The 16043-nt window shown below is 43.6% G+C and overlaps 1 protein-coding gene across 6 annotated transcripts in view; it reads left to right on the forward strand.

The window, feature by feature from the left end:
• The window catches only part of ATCSA-1 (Transducin/WD40 repeat-like superfamily protein), a 69252-nt gene extending 54882 nt beyond the window's left edge, over positions 1 to 14370 (forward strand). For 3 of the 6 annotated variants that reach the window (XM_087381564.1, XM_087381560.1, XM_087381565.1), the window contains 5 exons: positions 242 to 479; positions 648 to 802; positions 1035 to 1124; positions 1303 to 1377; positions 13409 to 14370. In XM_087381564.1, coding sequence (XP_087237690.1) covers positions 242 to 479; positions 648 to 802; positions 1035 to 1124; positions 1303 to 1377; positions 13409 to 13465 — 615 coding nt within the window. In that variant the 3' untranslated portion in view covers positions 13466 to 14370. The remainder of the gene's footprint in view (positions 1 to 241; positions 480 to 647; positions 803 to 1034; positions 1125 to 1302; positions 1378 to 13408) is intronic. The other 3 variants (XM_087381562.1, XM_087381561.1, XM_087381563.1) reach the window with 3 other exon arrangements.
• Positions 14371 to 16043: the final 1673 nt, after the last annotated feature.

Consider the following 16043-nt stretch of genomic DNA (forward strand, 5'->3'; position numbering starts at 1 on the left):
TATTTGCTGAGGTGGCAACCATTCTTTTCCCTCCCCCTCATCATTGCAGAGGTCATTGTCACTGCGTTATGCAAAGGATGCCAGGAAATGTTGAAGTTGTTTAGTCATCCCTTTGCTATTACAAGTACTTTTATAAAAGATGATTTGGTCTTCTTTTATGTTTCAAGTATATGTTTTTCACAATCTCATTTATCCTTCTAGTTCTTCAGCACATCACAGCTCTTTGGGTTTTTCATAACAGGAAATTTCTGCAAGAAAACAGAGTGTTCCAGAGCTAAATGAGCCAACGTTACAAAGGAGACCCCCTCCTACTGGTTTATTAAACCAATCATCATTGTCAAGCCACTCCATTGCGACAAAGCATAGAAGACCAAAGCAGGCAATGGGGACTTCCACAGTTCCAGATCTTAGGATTGCGCACTATGGGTCTGTGACAGGACTTCAAACAACATCAGATGGTTTTTATTTGCTGAGTGCAGGTATTTACTTGTGGGTCCTTCGTATCACTGAGTTCTGATAACCCCTGTGTCAATTAAGGCCAGTTGCCTTAAAAGATTAAAGATAACTAACACAGAAAAATGTTCTGCTCTGTAATAGAAGGACAATTACTATGTAGTAGTTTATTTCCATACTTTGTGGTTTTGCAGGAACTGATTCCAGGGTCCGGCTCTGGGATATGGAATCTGGTTGTAATACTCTCATAAATTACCCTTCAACACGCATCCGTGGAAACAAGGGCACACAAATGGCTCTGCCTCCTGATTCCTCCCTCCTTTTTGCGCCTTCAGGAAACATCATTGTGGTAAATTTAGGAACAATTCGTTGCTTCATGCTCCATATTGACACCTAGTTTGTTGCCGAAAATAATTTGAAACTTGTGTGGCATGTGAGATTCAAAGGTAATGATGGCTGGGTTGGTTTGCCTGAAGGTCTGCAGAGGATTGTGTTCTTTTGTTAGAAAATTTTATGGCTTATGACTGAGAAAGGGCATCTTGAATTCTGGCTCTGATGAAGTTTGTGCAAATTGCTTGTAGGTTTATGATGTTTGGACTGGGCAGTCTTTCTCACCATTGCGAGGCCACTATGATATAGTGAATTGCTGTGCTTTTCAGCCTCAAGGACAGGTAGTGTTGCATCTTTGAATTGGGATATGCTAAGTTGCTAGGAAGAATGTTATAATATTGAGTTTTTCCACACTACATCTCTTTGAAATACAACTTGGTTGATGCATCTGAAATGCAAACTCCATCGTTAACTGCAGCAGCAACTACATTCTCAAGTGCAAGTCTTTGTTTCTTTCAGGAACTCTATAGTGGAAGCAATGATAGGAAGATTTTGGTCTGGGATCCTAAATCCTATACAGATGCTGAAGAGCTGGTATACACCAAATGCTCTCTCTCGTCTTCTCTTGCATGAATTTATATTGTGGTTTACACACACATGCAATTTCAATTCTTCCTTTTTCCCAATGAAAGTCTTATATTAAGAGGGCAATCTCTCCATTCACGGGAAAAAATAGTCCTCCTAGAGTAGCAGCCTTGAAAGATCCCTGCATAATATAATCCAAAGCTTGCTCCTGCTCCTCCGAGCTGCTCCGAGCTCCCCCCTCCCCACCATAGCCCCCCCCTTGCCTCTGCTTCTCCCCCCGCCTGCGTTCCTTCTACCCCTCCTCTCCCGCCTTCACTCCTTCCCCCTGTCATACTTTCTCATTCTCACACCTTTCTTCCAGCTTCCCTCCTCGCGGGTCTGGCCACTCTATCGTCTGGCTGTGCTGGCGTTCTCAGCCTGCCTGGATGTGTGGTGGTGCCCAAGGCACTTGCTAATGCGTCTTAGGCCCCCAACAGACCTCTGCGCAGGCTCCCTGGTTTCCCCTCCTTGATCGCGACAGCTCGTGGATGCTGGTGGTTTTGCAGATTGGCCACGTCTCCTTCAGTTTGTTGAGTGCAGATTAGAGGCCGCTCTAGGGACGCATGGGTTGGATAGGCGGCTAAGGGTTGCCCATGCGCCTCTATGTAGCCGCTGATCTCCCTCTCCAAAACTGACCCATAAATCTTGGCCAATGTGTGGCCAATCATAAGGGTGTGGTAGTTCCTAGTGTCCATGGGATCTCTTGCTTTATGTATCAGCACAATGGTGGTAGTGCTCCAAGTAGGAGGGAAGCCATGGCATACAGTGTGGTTGAACATCCGTGCTAAAATCGGAGCTAGGACCTCCTGCCCATGTGCGAAGTGCTTAGTCCATAGTCCCTCATGATCCTGAGCTTTGCTAGTGTCCATGGGATCTCTTGCTTTATGTATCGGCACAATGGTGGTAGTGCTCCAAGTAGGTGGGAAGCCACAACATACATCGTGGTTGAACATCCGTGCTAAAACTGGAGCTAGGACCTCTTGCCCATGTGCGAAGTGCTTAGTCCGTAGTCCCTCGTGATCCTTAGCTTTTTGGTTACGAAGCCGACGGAGTGCAGCCTATACATTTGGTGCAGTGAACAAATGACAAGTAGTGGGCCTGGGCATAGAGGACATATTGGGTGGTGCTTGCATTCATAGAGTGAGCTCACATATGTGTGCCAGACATTTGGATCCATGATGGGAATAGGCGGCTTCCCCTCAGATAGAAGCCCCCATCCAATGACATGATCTCCCCCTTGAAACGATCGGATCACCTCATTCATCCTATGTGTGAGGAAAGCCCGCCTCTTATGTCACCACAATGTAAATATCCTAAGTCAAAGTACAGTTGATCATTTATTTGATCATAATTAAAGAGTTTTATATGTGTTAATTATGGTCAAAGAGTTCTTTTAATGGTCAAAGGATCACTACGGTCAAAGATACTTGACTCTAGTCAAGTAGACCTGACTTCGGTTGGGGAGACTTGGTTTATTACCAAGAGGGTTAACTGCGGTTGACCAGAGAACCACAGAGCTGACTACGGTCAGAGAGTGTTGACTTCGGTCAATGAGACTTGGCATGCGCGAAGAGGGTTAACCACGGTTAACCAAGATGTGTCAACTTCAGTTGGAGAGGCTTGGCTATAATTAAGGCACCTCGACCCTTGGTCAAAGCTCCTTAATTATGATCAAGAGTGTTGACTCCGGTCAACCAGAGAATAAATATATATTTTTATATTTATTAGGTGTGCACATGTATTTAGTGGGGATGCCCACCGTGGCTAGAATTAGTTCACAGTGTGTTATTTGCATGCAAAGCGCTAACAATTAATGGATGCCATGGTGGCGCGCTTTAATTAATTGTTGCAGGTACTAGGAAGAGTTATTTTTCCTAAGTGCTATGGAGCCTAACAAGCATCTAGGAGGCGGTTCGTGTGACCAAGTGCTTTGAAGACTCCAGAATGGCCCTCAGTGGCATGTAATAGGACTTAGTCTAGATTTTAGACAAGTGGCATGTTGCCAATTTGAAATGAGCTTGAAGCTCTTGTAAGGATTCATTCACGTTGGGATTTAATGTATTAGACAGCTCTACGTTGAACTCTTGTAACAGATTCTCTCTAAAAAAAAACCTGACAGGACGGGACCCCAGAGATCGTGTGTGATAAATGGTTTTTCCAGCACTTGAGGGAAACTCCTACGGGAGTCCACTTGACATGAACGGTGAAGGAAAGTCGAGGGCTTAGACAAAAAATTTATATAGAAGCAGTCAATCGGATTGACAGAGTCAGATAACGCAATGTGGCGATGGCCGGCGATGGGGAGCTCCAGCGTTGGGTGATCTTTACGCACAAATCCTGCGCTATATGACGAGCTAGCGACGCGTTCACGCACAGGTTCACTGTTTGACCGACGGTCTCGACTCTCCAGAAGGCTGGCTGATGGTCAAATTGAGGCGGTGCGACACGCGATGCACATCAGTCAGCCAAGGTTTGGAACCTTAGGCTGATGTGCCGCAGAAGGACACGTGGTAGAAGGATCTGACATGTGGCACTGATGTGGCAGCCAGCAGGTCCAGACGTGCGATGATGACGTGGTGCTGATGTGGCAGCCAGCAGGTCCACACGTGCGATGATGACGTTGCAGCGCATGCAGTTGATGTGGCCTTGACACGTGGTAGGTGCTGATGTGGCAGGGCTGACAGGAAGCTGATGTGGCAGCCAGTGCAGATGCTGACGTGGCACTAACATGTGGCAGACAAATGGCTAACCCGTGGTTAGTGTAACTCTGGTTAGTTGTTAAAGGTCTAGTTAGTTGGCCCAACCAAACCAGACCAGGTTTGACTAGCTAAGTGTGGGTGTAGTTAAACAGACTATAGCTGGTTAATCAGACCACAGTGGGTTAAGGCCGAGTTGGTAGCCAACCAAACCAGACCAGAACAGAACCAGTCTGGTCAGTTTGACCAGACAGTAACCATCCAGGCAGACTAGAGCCAGTTAGTCTGGTTAGAGTAACCAGTCAGTTACTTCATCTGGTTACTGTTCCCCAAAAAAAAAAAGGGACAGTTGCAGAGACTGTTTCTGCTAGCAGATTTCACCTGCCTGTGAGACTTTTACTGTTAGAAAAGCAGCAGAAAAGCAGAGAACAGAGATTTGCAGAAAAAGAGTATGCATGCCTTTGAGCAGTGAAAAGAGGAAAAAACAGATGCTTTTTAAAGTCATTTGCAGTAGCCAGAAAAGGGGCAATATAGTTGTTGATGCTTTGGCAACTGTGTGGGTATATGCCTTGAATTGACAGCCAGTACTGGCATAGATTGTGAATGCAAGACACCTCTTGTTGAGGTAAATTTTCTCTTCGAAAAGCGAAGGCAGTGTGCATCAGTTGCATACACAGTGTGTGTGTGAGAAATTTGCAGATCTCAGACGAGTTGTAAGAAAATGGCTCAATCACCTATCCAGTGGGATTCACAAGATAGGGATGCGCATCCAAATCAGAGAAGTGTGCAACAAAGTCAGCAAGAATTTGAGCAGATGGTACGCACTCGTATACAAGAGATGGAAAATCTCAGAAAGGATCCAAGGGCTAAGCATTTGTTTCAAGCAGAAGCTATGCCTAATGCAGTATATGACGTGCCAATGCCAGAGGCACACTCTCGTGTACAGCCAGAGAAAGAGAGATCTCATAGGGGACAGTCTCATAGCAGGAAGAGATCGAGGCATCATCATCAATCTCCTAGTCCATCACCGTCTACCTCGATCTCGACTTCTGTATCTTCTTCTTTATCAAATAAACCATCAAGGAAAAGAAGAAAACACAAGAAGTCTAGGAAGAGAAACTCTTCCAGAGAGACCAAGGAGAGGAAGGTAAATCTGTCAAGTTTATGACCTACAATGGATAGTATGGTCATATAGACAAAGCATTGCAGTTCATCAGGCAATTTGATACTGCATTCGGTACAGACAAGTTTTCAGAATCCTCCAAGTTAAGAATGGTCATTTTGCACTTGACACCGACATCTAGTGCATGGTGGAGTGCACAGACCACAGATGGGTCAGCCCCAAAGAAGTGGAAGGACTTCAAGAAAGCCTTCTACCAGCAGTTTATGCCTAAATAGTTTAGAGACCATGTTCTTCAAGATTGGGACAGTTTGCATATGGATCAGGAGATACAGTGGATGTGTACAACCAAAAGTTTTAGGATGCTTATTTGCAGGTTGCACCTTTCAAAAAGATCTCCAAAGGAACCCAAATGAGAAAGTACAGAGCAGGTCTCAGTCAAAGAATCCAGGCAGTAGTGAATGCTTTGGGGGCAAAGAACATTCAAGACCGTATGCATTCAGCTTCAGTAGCTAGTCTTGTGCCGTTACAAGATCCATCCATGGTACTATCCTTGCATGCAGGACGTGCCGAAAGAAAGAAAACTGATTTTTCAAAATCAGAAAAGAAAGAGTACCCCAAGGTTGAAAAGAAAGGGTTTTAGCCTTAGAAGCCGAGGGGTACTTAGTTTTCAAAGACTTATAAAGGCAAATCTCCATTCATCCTTGAATAGATAGCTGAATTCCGTAGAGATGGGAAATGCTTCAAGTGCGGCAAAGAGGGCATGTGGCTGCTCAGTGCCCGGAAAATCCTTCAACTTCGAAGGGAAAAGAGGCAGAGAAGCCACGAGGACCGCAAAAGCCAATGGCAGGAGGAATTCTTGACATATTGGGTCATGTTTCAAACCCTGAAGAACGAGAATTGCTGCTATCATGGGGCAAAGTCAGAGACCAGCAAGCGCTAATTTTATTCGATCCAGGGGCTATTGATAATTTCATATAAGAGGACCTAGCCCTGAGGCTGGGAATAAAGACGGAGGACTTGGGCAGGGCTTTGGATGCCGATCAGATGTTTTGTGGGAATCTTGTGCCAGTCTTTCTCTTGATAGGGAAGCTCCGTCTTCATGTACAGAGTTATGTGGATCAGGAAGACTTCTTCATTTCTCCACTAAAACATCATGATGTAGTCTTGGGAATGCCTTGGTTTCATGGCAAGGCAGTGAAGTTGACTCTTCCTAAAAGAGTGCTGGAGTTTGTGCATAGGGGGAAAAATCAGCGTTTAGTTGCTAGGAATAAAGGGGAGACTATCCCCATTGTATCTGATGTTACATGTGGTAAAGCAATAAAGTCTGCAATTTCTGCGTACATGGATATGCATGCTGAAATGAATGATGTAGACAAAAATAAGTTTCAGTTTCTTGTAAACTTTAAAGATTGCTTTTCCTATGCTTTGCCAGGGGAGTTATCCCCAGAGAGACCAGAAGATCATCAGATAGAGTTAATGCCTGGTAGTGAGCCACCCAATAGGCCCCCATACGGAGTTAGTGCGACTCAGAGAGAGGAGATTATGGCTCAGGTACAGGACTTGCTGTCCAAAGGGTTGATTTAGCCCAGCTCGTCTCCTTTTTGTTCGCCTGTATTGCTAGTACAAAAGAAAGATGGCTCATTCCGTATGTGCGTCAATTACCACGCACTGAACAAAATGACCATCAAGAATAGATCCCTATTCCGCGCATTGATGATGTGCTGGATCAGTTAAATGGAGCTTCAGTTTTCAACAGGATAGACTTAAAAAGTGGCTATCACCAAGTGAGGATACAGGAGCACAAGACATCGTTCCGCACTACATTCGGGTTGTATGGATACTTAATGATGCCTTTTGGGTTGACAAATGCTCCAGCCACATTCAATAGAATGATGGATCACATCTTCCGAAAGTACAAGCATTTCACGGGTACTTTCTTTGATGATATTTTAGTCTTTTCAAAGACAGAAGAAGAGCACAAGGAATATCTTGCTATAGTGTTTCAAGAGCTGAGAAATCATCAGCTCTATGCAAACAGCAAGAAAAGTGAATTCTTCCTGGAAGAAATTCATTATGTGGGGCATATAATATCCAAGAATGGGATACAGATGGATCCAGCAAAGATCCGTGCCATTTAGGAATGGCCAGAGCTGAAAACTGTGCGTGAAGTTCGAAGTTTCCTAGGCGTGTGTTCTTACTACAGAAGGTTTATCAAGCATTTTGCTGATATCGCAGCTCCATTACATGACCTTACTAAGAAAAATGCAGCCTTCACGTGGGGAATATCACAGAAGAAAGCATTCAATACACTCAAGGAGAAGTTGACTACAGAGCCTATTCTTGTAGTCCCGGATCTTTATCAACCTTTTGATGTTGATTGCGATGCTTGTGCAGAATGTGTTGGGGCTGCATTACATCAGAATGAACATGTAGTAGCTTACGAGAGCCGAAGATTGCGTGATGCTGATAGATATCTGGGAATCTATGAGAAAGAGTTATTGGCTGTAATTCATGCCATCCATACATGGAAGCACTATCTTTTGGGTGCAGATTTTACTGTTAAAACAGATCACCAAAGTCTGAGATACTTTTTGACTCAGACCAAGCTTTCCGAGAAGGATATGAAATGGGCAAACATGCTGTCAATGTATCATTTTCAGATTGTCCATACCCCAGGAATTCGGAACAGAGTGGCAAATGCCTTGTCCCGAAGACCCCAGGTCAATAATGTGACTATTGCTTATCATCAGGACCTAGAAGGCATGAGGGAGCAATATGCTAGTGATGCAGATTCTGGTGAGATTTTACAGCAAATGCAAGAGGGGCAATCCACTAGTCACTATTCCCTAAAAGTTGGGTATCTAATGAAAGATGATTGCCTATGCATCACCCAAGAGATGAGGAAAAAGATTTTGGAGGAATGCCATGCACCTCCCTATGCTGGACACAGAGGAATTACAGCCACAACTCTAGCACTAGAGAGGTATTTCTTTTGGCCAGGGATGCGGAAAGATATACATCAGTTTGTTACTGAATGCCTTACGTGTCAGAAAGTGAAGTATGATAGACGGAAGGCACCTGGCCTACTTATGCCTCTTCCCGTGCCTCAGGCACCATGGGAAAGTATTACAATGGACTTTATTTTTGATTTTCCAAGATCAAAGTCAAGAAATGATGGGATTTGGACTATCATTGATAGATTCAGCAAGCAAGGTTTGCAAAACCATAAAGGCAGATCATATGGCTAAGCTTTTCATGGCATAGATCTTTAAGCACCATGGTATGCCCGAGTCCATTGTTAGTGATCAAGATCCCAAAATGACCAGTTTATTCTGGACGGCTTTATTTGATAACATGGGGACGAATCTGAATTTTTCTTCTTCTTTCCATCCCCAGACAGATGGTCAAAGTGAAGTAGGAAATTCTACAGCATTAGATATGTTGAAATGCTATGTGGGTGACCAAGGTTCAGAGTGGGAAAAGTACCTACCATTGGTAGAGTTTGCTTACAATAATACAGTACACAGCTCTATAGGGAAAGCCCCCTTTGAGGTCATTTATGGAAAGGTGATTTTGCCACCTATATTGAGGGCCAAAGATGAAATATTTGCAGCTGATCAGTCCGGACAGCAATCGAAAGGTCTCAAAAGAAACATAAAAGAGCTGCAGATAAGCATAGGAGACAGTTAGATCTCAAGGAAGGGGATTGGGTACTTTTGAAGTTTGAAAAAGCTAGGCTCTACAAGTTGAAAGGCAAACAAAAAGTGTATGCAAAGTTATCTCCCAGATACTATGGCCCTTTCAGGGTTACAAAAAGAATAAATGAGGTTGCATACAGGTTAGCATTGCTAGGGCATTGGAGGATTCACAATGCATTCCATGTGAGTCGTCTAAAGAAATTCCAAGGATCAGAGCCTACAGAACCAGTATCAGAGGATCCACCAGAAGTGGATGAACTGGAGGAGGTCCTTCAGCCAGAATAGATTGTGTACCATACTGTATGCAAAGGCCCTCAGGGCAAGGAGTTTTACAGGTATCTTGTAAAATTCAAGAATTATACGGCATTAGATGCCAAGTGGATGGACGAAGACATGTTATCCGATCATCCACATCTTTTGGATGTTTACAAGGAAGCTTTTCAGTTGAGGTCAACTGAATAGAAGCCAAGGGGATGTCACCACAATGTAAATATCCTAAGTCAAAGTACAGTTGACCATTTATTTGATCATAATTAAAGAGTTTCATATGTGTTAATTATGGTCAAAGAGTTCTTTTAGTGGTCAAAGGATTGACTACGGTCAAAGATACTTGACTCTAGTCAAGTAAACCTGACTTCGATCGGGGAGACTTGGTTTATTATCAAGAGGGTTAACTGCGGTTAACCATGGTTTATTATCAAGAGGGTTAACTGCGGTTAACCAGAGAACCACAGAGCTGACTACGGTCAGAGAGTGTTGACTTCGGTCAACGAGACTTGGCATTCGCCAAGAGGGTTAACCACGGTTAACCAAGATGTGCCAACTTCGGTTGGAGAGACTTGGCTATAACTAAGGCGCCTCGACCCTTGGTCAAAGCTCCTTAATTATGATCAAGAGTGTTGACTCCGGTCAACCAGAGAATAAATATATATTTTTATATTTATTAGGTGTGCACATGTATTCAGTGGGGATGCCCACTGTGACTAGAATTAGTTCACAGTGTGTTATTTGCATGCAAAGCGCTAACAATTAATGGGTGCCATGGTGGTGCGCTTTAATTAATTGTTGCAGGTACTAGGAAGAGTCATTTTTCCTAAGCGCTATGGAGCCTAACAAGCATCTAGGAGGCAGTTCGTGTGACCAAGTGCTTTGAAGACTCCAGAATGGCCCTTAGTGGCATGTAATAGGACTTAGTCTAGATTTTAGACAAGTGGCATGTTGCCAATTTGAAATGAGCTTGAAGCTCTTGTAAGGATTCATTCACGTTGGGATTTTATGTATCAGACAGCTCTACGCTGAACTCTTGTAACAGATTCTCTCTTCAAAAAATAAAATACCTTCGGGGGGGTCCAGCCCGACATGTTGTCTTGGGCCCTAGCAGTGTTGAGAGAGAGAGAGAGAGAGCTCTACTGAGTATTTCTGCAGTAAATTTTGAGCGTGAGGATCTATAGAGAGAGAGAGCTAGTGAATTGCATCTTATGGCGTGTTAGTCGCTGTGAGATCTGCTACGCCACGTGTGTGGTCAAATGACCCAAGGCTCGCTCACATTTAAGGTGAGATCTCAACTCTCTACACTCGTGATCAAACCAATAAATTTTGATGCATCTTCCCAGCTGGGGCATGTGTTGAAGATCGGGTCGTAGGAAAGGTTTTGGTAGCAGCATCTTGTAGCACCGAAACAAGGGTGTTTGAGGCACGCGCAAGGTTTGCATCATCTCCAAGTAAATCCGGGAGCTCACGGGCGAAGTGGCTCACACAGACTGGTGGATCAAGAGCACGGTCAAAATGGATTTGGACATAGAATATTAACATCTATGAAAGACCGAGGGGTCTAAGAGACTGAAATAATCAGAGGGACCACTAAACAGGCACCCACGTCCAAGGCTGGTTTCTCATACGAGAAAATAAATACTTCTCGTTGTCGCTGCATGAAAGAGAACCCCAATGCAAAGGACGAAGACGGAGATCCTTGGCCATCAGCCACCTGATCAACTATCCATCCCAGTGATGGGACCTATGTATGGTCTCTGTGGGACCAAGTCCACTGGTCGGCTGAGCATAGACAAGATGAGTTCGTCTGACAGTGGCTCTAAAATTTGAGAGTTTGGCATTGTTAAGGAAGGAAATCAATAATGGAATGTTCTTGGTGCTCAGCACGACCGGTTTACTATCCATGTTCCTCCCTCCTATGTGATCGATGGGAGGTAGCTCGTAGTCTCACAAGTGCTAAGTGTGAAGGGATGTGTGGAAGTAGAACTGAAGTGTATTGCAGCAAGCCATACAACTAAAATGAAAGTACAAGCTTATGAAGGCTAGAGCAAGGGAGCAAAATTGTGACAACAAGAGAGTACAACTAAAGTGTATGGCAGCAAGCCGCAGAATTGAAGTGAAAGTAAAGCCGATGAAGGCAACCCTAAACCCTAGTCTAGTCAACTCATGTTGTAAGAGTTCACTTAGTTGAAAGTGAAATAATAATGACTAGAACTAACTACGATTAGCCTACAAAGTTATACCAACTAAACTTAACAAAGCCCCCTCCATGGTATGGGTGAAGTAGTCTAGAAACATTTCAGAGATACCTAGAATTAATGCCATGGTTGCACATGTTAATCCAAAAGGATATAGCAACCTCTAGAAGTACAAGGATGGCAGGATCATGTAACAAATGGAATCAAGTGTAAAGCTTGCCAAAAAGCTTCAAACTTGGGTCGTGGAAGTGCCTCGGTGAAGATATCTGCCAAATCAACTTGTGTCGGAACATAAGACAAGTGAATATCCCCTGCTGACAGTCTCTCTCTGACATAATGATAATGAAATGTCGATGTGCTTAGTGTGTGCATGAAACTAGATTGTACACAATCTGACTGTTAGTGTAGATAGTGGTGGGATATGTCTAACCATTATCAAGTTTCCGTAGCCAGATGCATTCCACCATGGCTGTAAAAGTTGTCCTGTACTCAGCTTCACAGCGAGAAGTAGCAACTTTAGGCTGGTTTTGCTGAACCAAGAGATGCATGAAACTTAAGCATTAAACATTTGCGACTATACGACACCCTAGTGTCATAGCCCAGTCACTACCTGTAACGGCATGTAGAGTAAGTGAAGTGTTGCCATCATAAAGAAGTTGTACATATGAATTTTTTATATACCCCTTGAAAGAGTCGGGATATTTTATCCAGGTTGTAGGTGATCTTGGGCACTGGGTATAGTACAAGATGTTTTGCAATGATATACTTGTTGACTAATTGCCATTATATTATGATAGAAGGATGTGACTTGCAAAGAGTATTGGAATGTCACATGTACCCTTGCACTAGGGTGCATTGTGACACACTAAGTTCATCATCAAGTGCTTCACGTTACACGTACAGCAGTAGATCCCTATTTGGGTGATTTTGTTATATGCCGTTGCCCCATTGTGAGGTAGGCCTAGCCCAGGGACAAGTCAGGCACTAGCTATGTAGGTCCATTCCGAGTCTTCGGTTTAGTCTAAGTTGTCTAGGGTGGCAGGCCTTTATGTCAGCCTTAGCTGACCATACTAGCTCGGACCAGGTCAGACCAGTTGGCCTGACCAGGTCGGCTGTTAGGCTGACCAACCTGGTCGGTTGAGCTGACCACCTGGCCAGGCCCTATAAAAGGGGCCTCAGCCCCCCATTCCATTCATTCAGTTCCTGGTCCCGCTCTCCAGCCAGCTGCCATTCCAGCCTTCTGCCACGTGATACCAGCCCTGCTTCTTGCTGCGAATCTCCATGTCCTTCGGTGCAATTTTGGACATCAGCAAGTGGAGGCCTTTAGTCAGTCCTTTAGGCATTTAGTCATGCAAGTCAGTCATTTAGGAAATTTTGCCAGCATTTGTAAATCATGAATAAAACATGTGTACAGTAGAGATCGTGTGTATCCTTGGTGCTTGAGTTCTCTATTTGCATACAGCTATTCAGTACGCTTTGGCACAGGGCAGTAGACAGTCTTGCTGTAAGTCCCCGCATGTTACATTGAACAAGGTAGGACAATCATAGAAGACATTCATCTATGTTTGGTTTTCATGGTACTTCTTAAACTTGTTACATGTGTGACAAGGATGCCTTTTGAAGAGCTGGATCAAAACGTTAAATGACCTATATGTAATAATAGAGGTATCATATGTTCAAGGTTTAAATCTATTTAGTTTGGCTGTACAAATGAAGATTGATTAGTGCAGGAAGTGGGTCATTGTGAGTGCCTTACCAGGTACTTTGATGTCGTCGTGATTGATGATCAATGTGACATAGATGAGGGTTGCCTATTTACGTTTTTTATTATATTGACATCTCATTCCTGACGCACACACATACAGGAAACTTGCCTACAAAACTAATTCATCCTTCATTTATCTATCCTTCTTTTCCTCAAGGACAACACAAAGGCATGCCTTCATGAGTGCCAGGGCCATACTAAAAAAGGTGGGTATTCTGAATTGGAAGGTTTCGATGCTGTGCTTATTTCAGGAAGGTGGAATTGAGGACCACAGTCTTCAGGCAGACGAAGATGCTTGGAGTGACTAGACAAAAGAAGAAGGTGAATCTTTGCTGTGGATTTCAGCATGTACAACCGATCAACGTGCACGCAGTGTAAATGATCCAGGAAGTCTCATGCTTGGTTCAGCTGTGTGCAGAACAGTCCTTTGAATTTGAGTATTTATATGCATCGGGTGGCTGCTTGTGACTCACGTCAGAAGGGTCATGGGGTGCCAGAGCAGCTGTATCAGGTGGCATCTCTCTCTTGTAAATTAAACACCTACAAAGAGCACCCCTTAAACATAAATCCTTTGTACTATGTGTATATCAGACCTCCAGACGTGGGGACAGGCTTGGTCATAATAAAGGGCAGAAGCTAAGGCAACGGCTAATAAAAAAGTGGTCTGTGCTGCCTTCATCCAAGCTGTATACAACTGCTTGAGAAGACGAGATCATTTGATTTTCATCGCTACGGAGTAACAGCTCAAGGTAAACAAATCTTAGACGGCGCAACACTCCGGTGAAATTAGGAACTGTTATCACAATATCAGCAGGCGGCAGCAGACAAACTCATAGCTGAACTTTAGACGCATTTGGGACAGCAAAACATTCCTCTTCATTGAATAAACTCTCTCTCTCTCTCTCTCTCTCTCTCTCTCTCTCTCTCAGGTGGATACTTCATAAGCCAAAGGTTTTCCAATGCTGATGATATCGAGAAAATGCTGTCATTCAATTCAGCATTGCACTGCATGGAAAGATGAAACCAGCAGTATTTCCTTTCCCTCAATACGGATAAGAATATTTTATAAAAGAAATGCTGTGCTCCATTATCTTAGTGATCTTCATAAGAAAAAAATATCAGTTATTAAGAGTGGCCTTTCGGAAAATTTGGATCCATGTATTCAATGGCCATATTTTGGATCAAGCCTATTCCTTGAAATTGTTTTGATTGAAACGAAGCCTCCATTCTTGTTACGTAATTGCTTGACCAAGTTGTGAAAGCTATACTTCATCTGTTTTGAACGCCTAATTTTTGTTGAGCTAGCTTGCCAACCAAAGGGCATGCATTTTTGGATAGGTGACTAAAGAACTGGCTCACATTCACTTCACTGATGCTCAAGGTATGATCACTTAGTGCAAGCCACGTAAAGGATTTTCCATCTAGAAATTGTATGATGGCAAACTGTATTTCCTGATCATACTTGTTGAGTAGAAGCGATCAAAATTGAAACGAGTGTAAAAAAGTTAAAATAGACTAACAGCCAAAGGAAAGGAATAAGGTGAAATAAGTATTAAACGAGTAAGATCACATTTAATCATAGTCAAGGCAACATGGGATTCAATAGGAGCTAAAATGATTATGGGAGGCGAATGAAGGTAGGAGATGATCATTGCAAGATGATGGCTGTGAATTTAGGGATTTTGTACATCCAATAGGTTAAGATTGCAAAAATCATTCTCCAATTGGTCATAGGACTTTTGGAGTGAGGGTCAAGAGGTCGCATTGTGAGGAAGGAGCTTGCTCCACACCAACATACGAGTGCCTAGGGTGGGATCGGTGGTGTGCATCTATTGGGGAGGATTTGGATGGGGTAGTTGGCAAGAGATAAAATGGATTTTGATCCAACTCCCATCCAATGGTGGGGTAGTTGGATGCACCATTTTTCTCTCGTACAATTTTTCTCGTATGTTCAAAAGCCTTGGTTTGCTGTTTAGTGGTGGTTTCTTTGAGCTATTAGATGAGGTGGCTTGATCTTTATTGCATGCAAATATCGTGTATAGGTTGCAAGAGGTAGAAGGGGTTGGAAGGAAATTGGGAATGTTTTAAGGGCTGGAAGGGAACCAAGAAGAAATGTTACTTATGTTGTGAGGAGCCTGTTAGCCAGAGTTTGGAAAGTTGGTTGGTGTGGTTTATTCGTTCTTTACGGAAGGGTCCCTTCGTCGTCGAGCTTAGGAGGTTGATTGAATATGAGTGCGAGTTGCCAGGAAGCAGTTAAGAGGTTTTTGGGGAAGGCTTTTTTGTTTGCTCGTGTGTTTCTCAAATGGTTCGGAATGCTTTGGTTGGGTTGTTCTTTCATGTTTGTGGTTTTGGTTATTCTGAGACATCTTTGTGGATGAGTGTTTTTTTCATGAGTGTTTTGTGTGGGTGGTGTTTCCAAAATTTCCCTTAATGGTTGGGAGATGCTATTGAGTACCTTGCATGCGCGTTGGGAAAGGTGCTCTTTGTACCTCCATTTGCGAGAACTCTTGTTGGCACTAAAAGAGCATGAATCCTCTAGATCGAGTGCAGGAGATGTGTGATCATTTGGATATTAAGTTGTCGGATGGCTTCAGTACTTGTTTTGTTTTATTTGCAAGGTGAAGGGCCATTTTGGCCAATTGCCCTTCGAGAGTGTGAAAGGACCTGGTTGAGGCTAATAACAAGTTGCATGTTGCCGAGAAGGGGTCTCAGGACGTTCAAGGAGTGGATGAAGCACAGATTCTGGAGTGGAAGGTGACAAGGTGGTGGAGAAGATGGAGGTTGAAGCTCCTATCCAAAAGTGCAAAACAAGTTGGTCAAGGGACATTGGAGATCGTGTCTAGGGAGGAAAAGTGGTGTTACTGGAGCCTGATCCTTCCAAGGTTA

The sequence above is a fragment of the Dipteris shenzhenensis genome, chromosome 11 (assembly GCF_047967505.1).
Source record: "Dipteris shenzhenensis isolate YYH24624 ecotype China chromosome 11, Dip_SZ_1.0, whole genome shotgun sequence".
Classification (NCBI taxonomy): Eukaryota; Viridiplantae; Streptophyta; class Polypodiopsida; order Gleicheniales; family Dipteridaceae; genus Dipteris; species Dipteris shenzhenensis.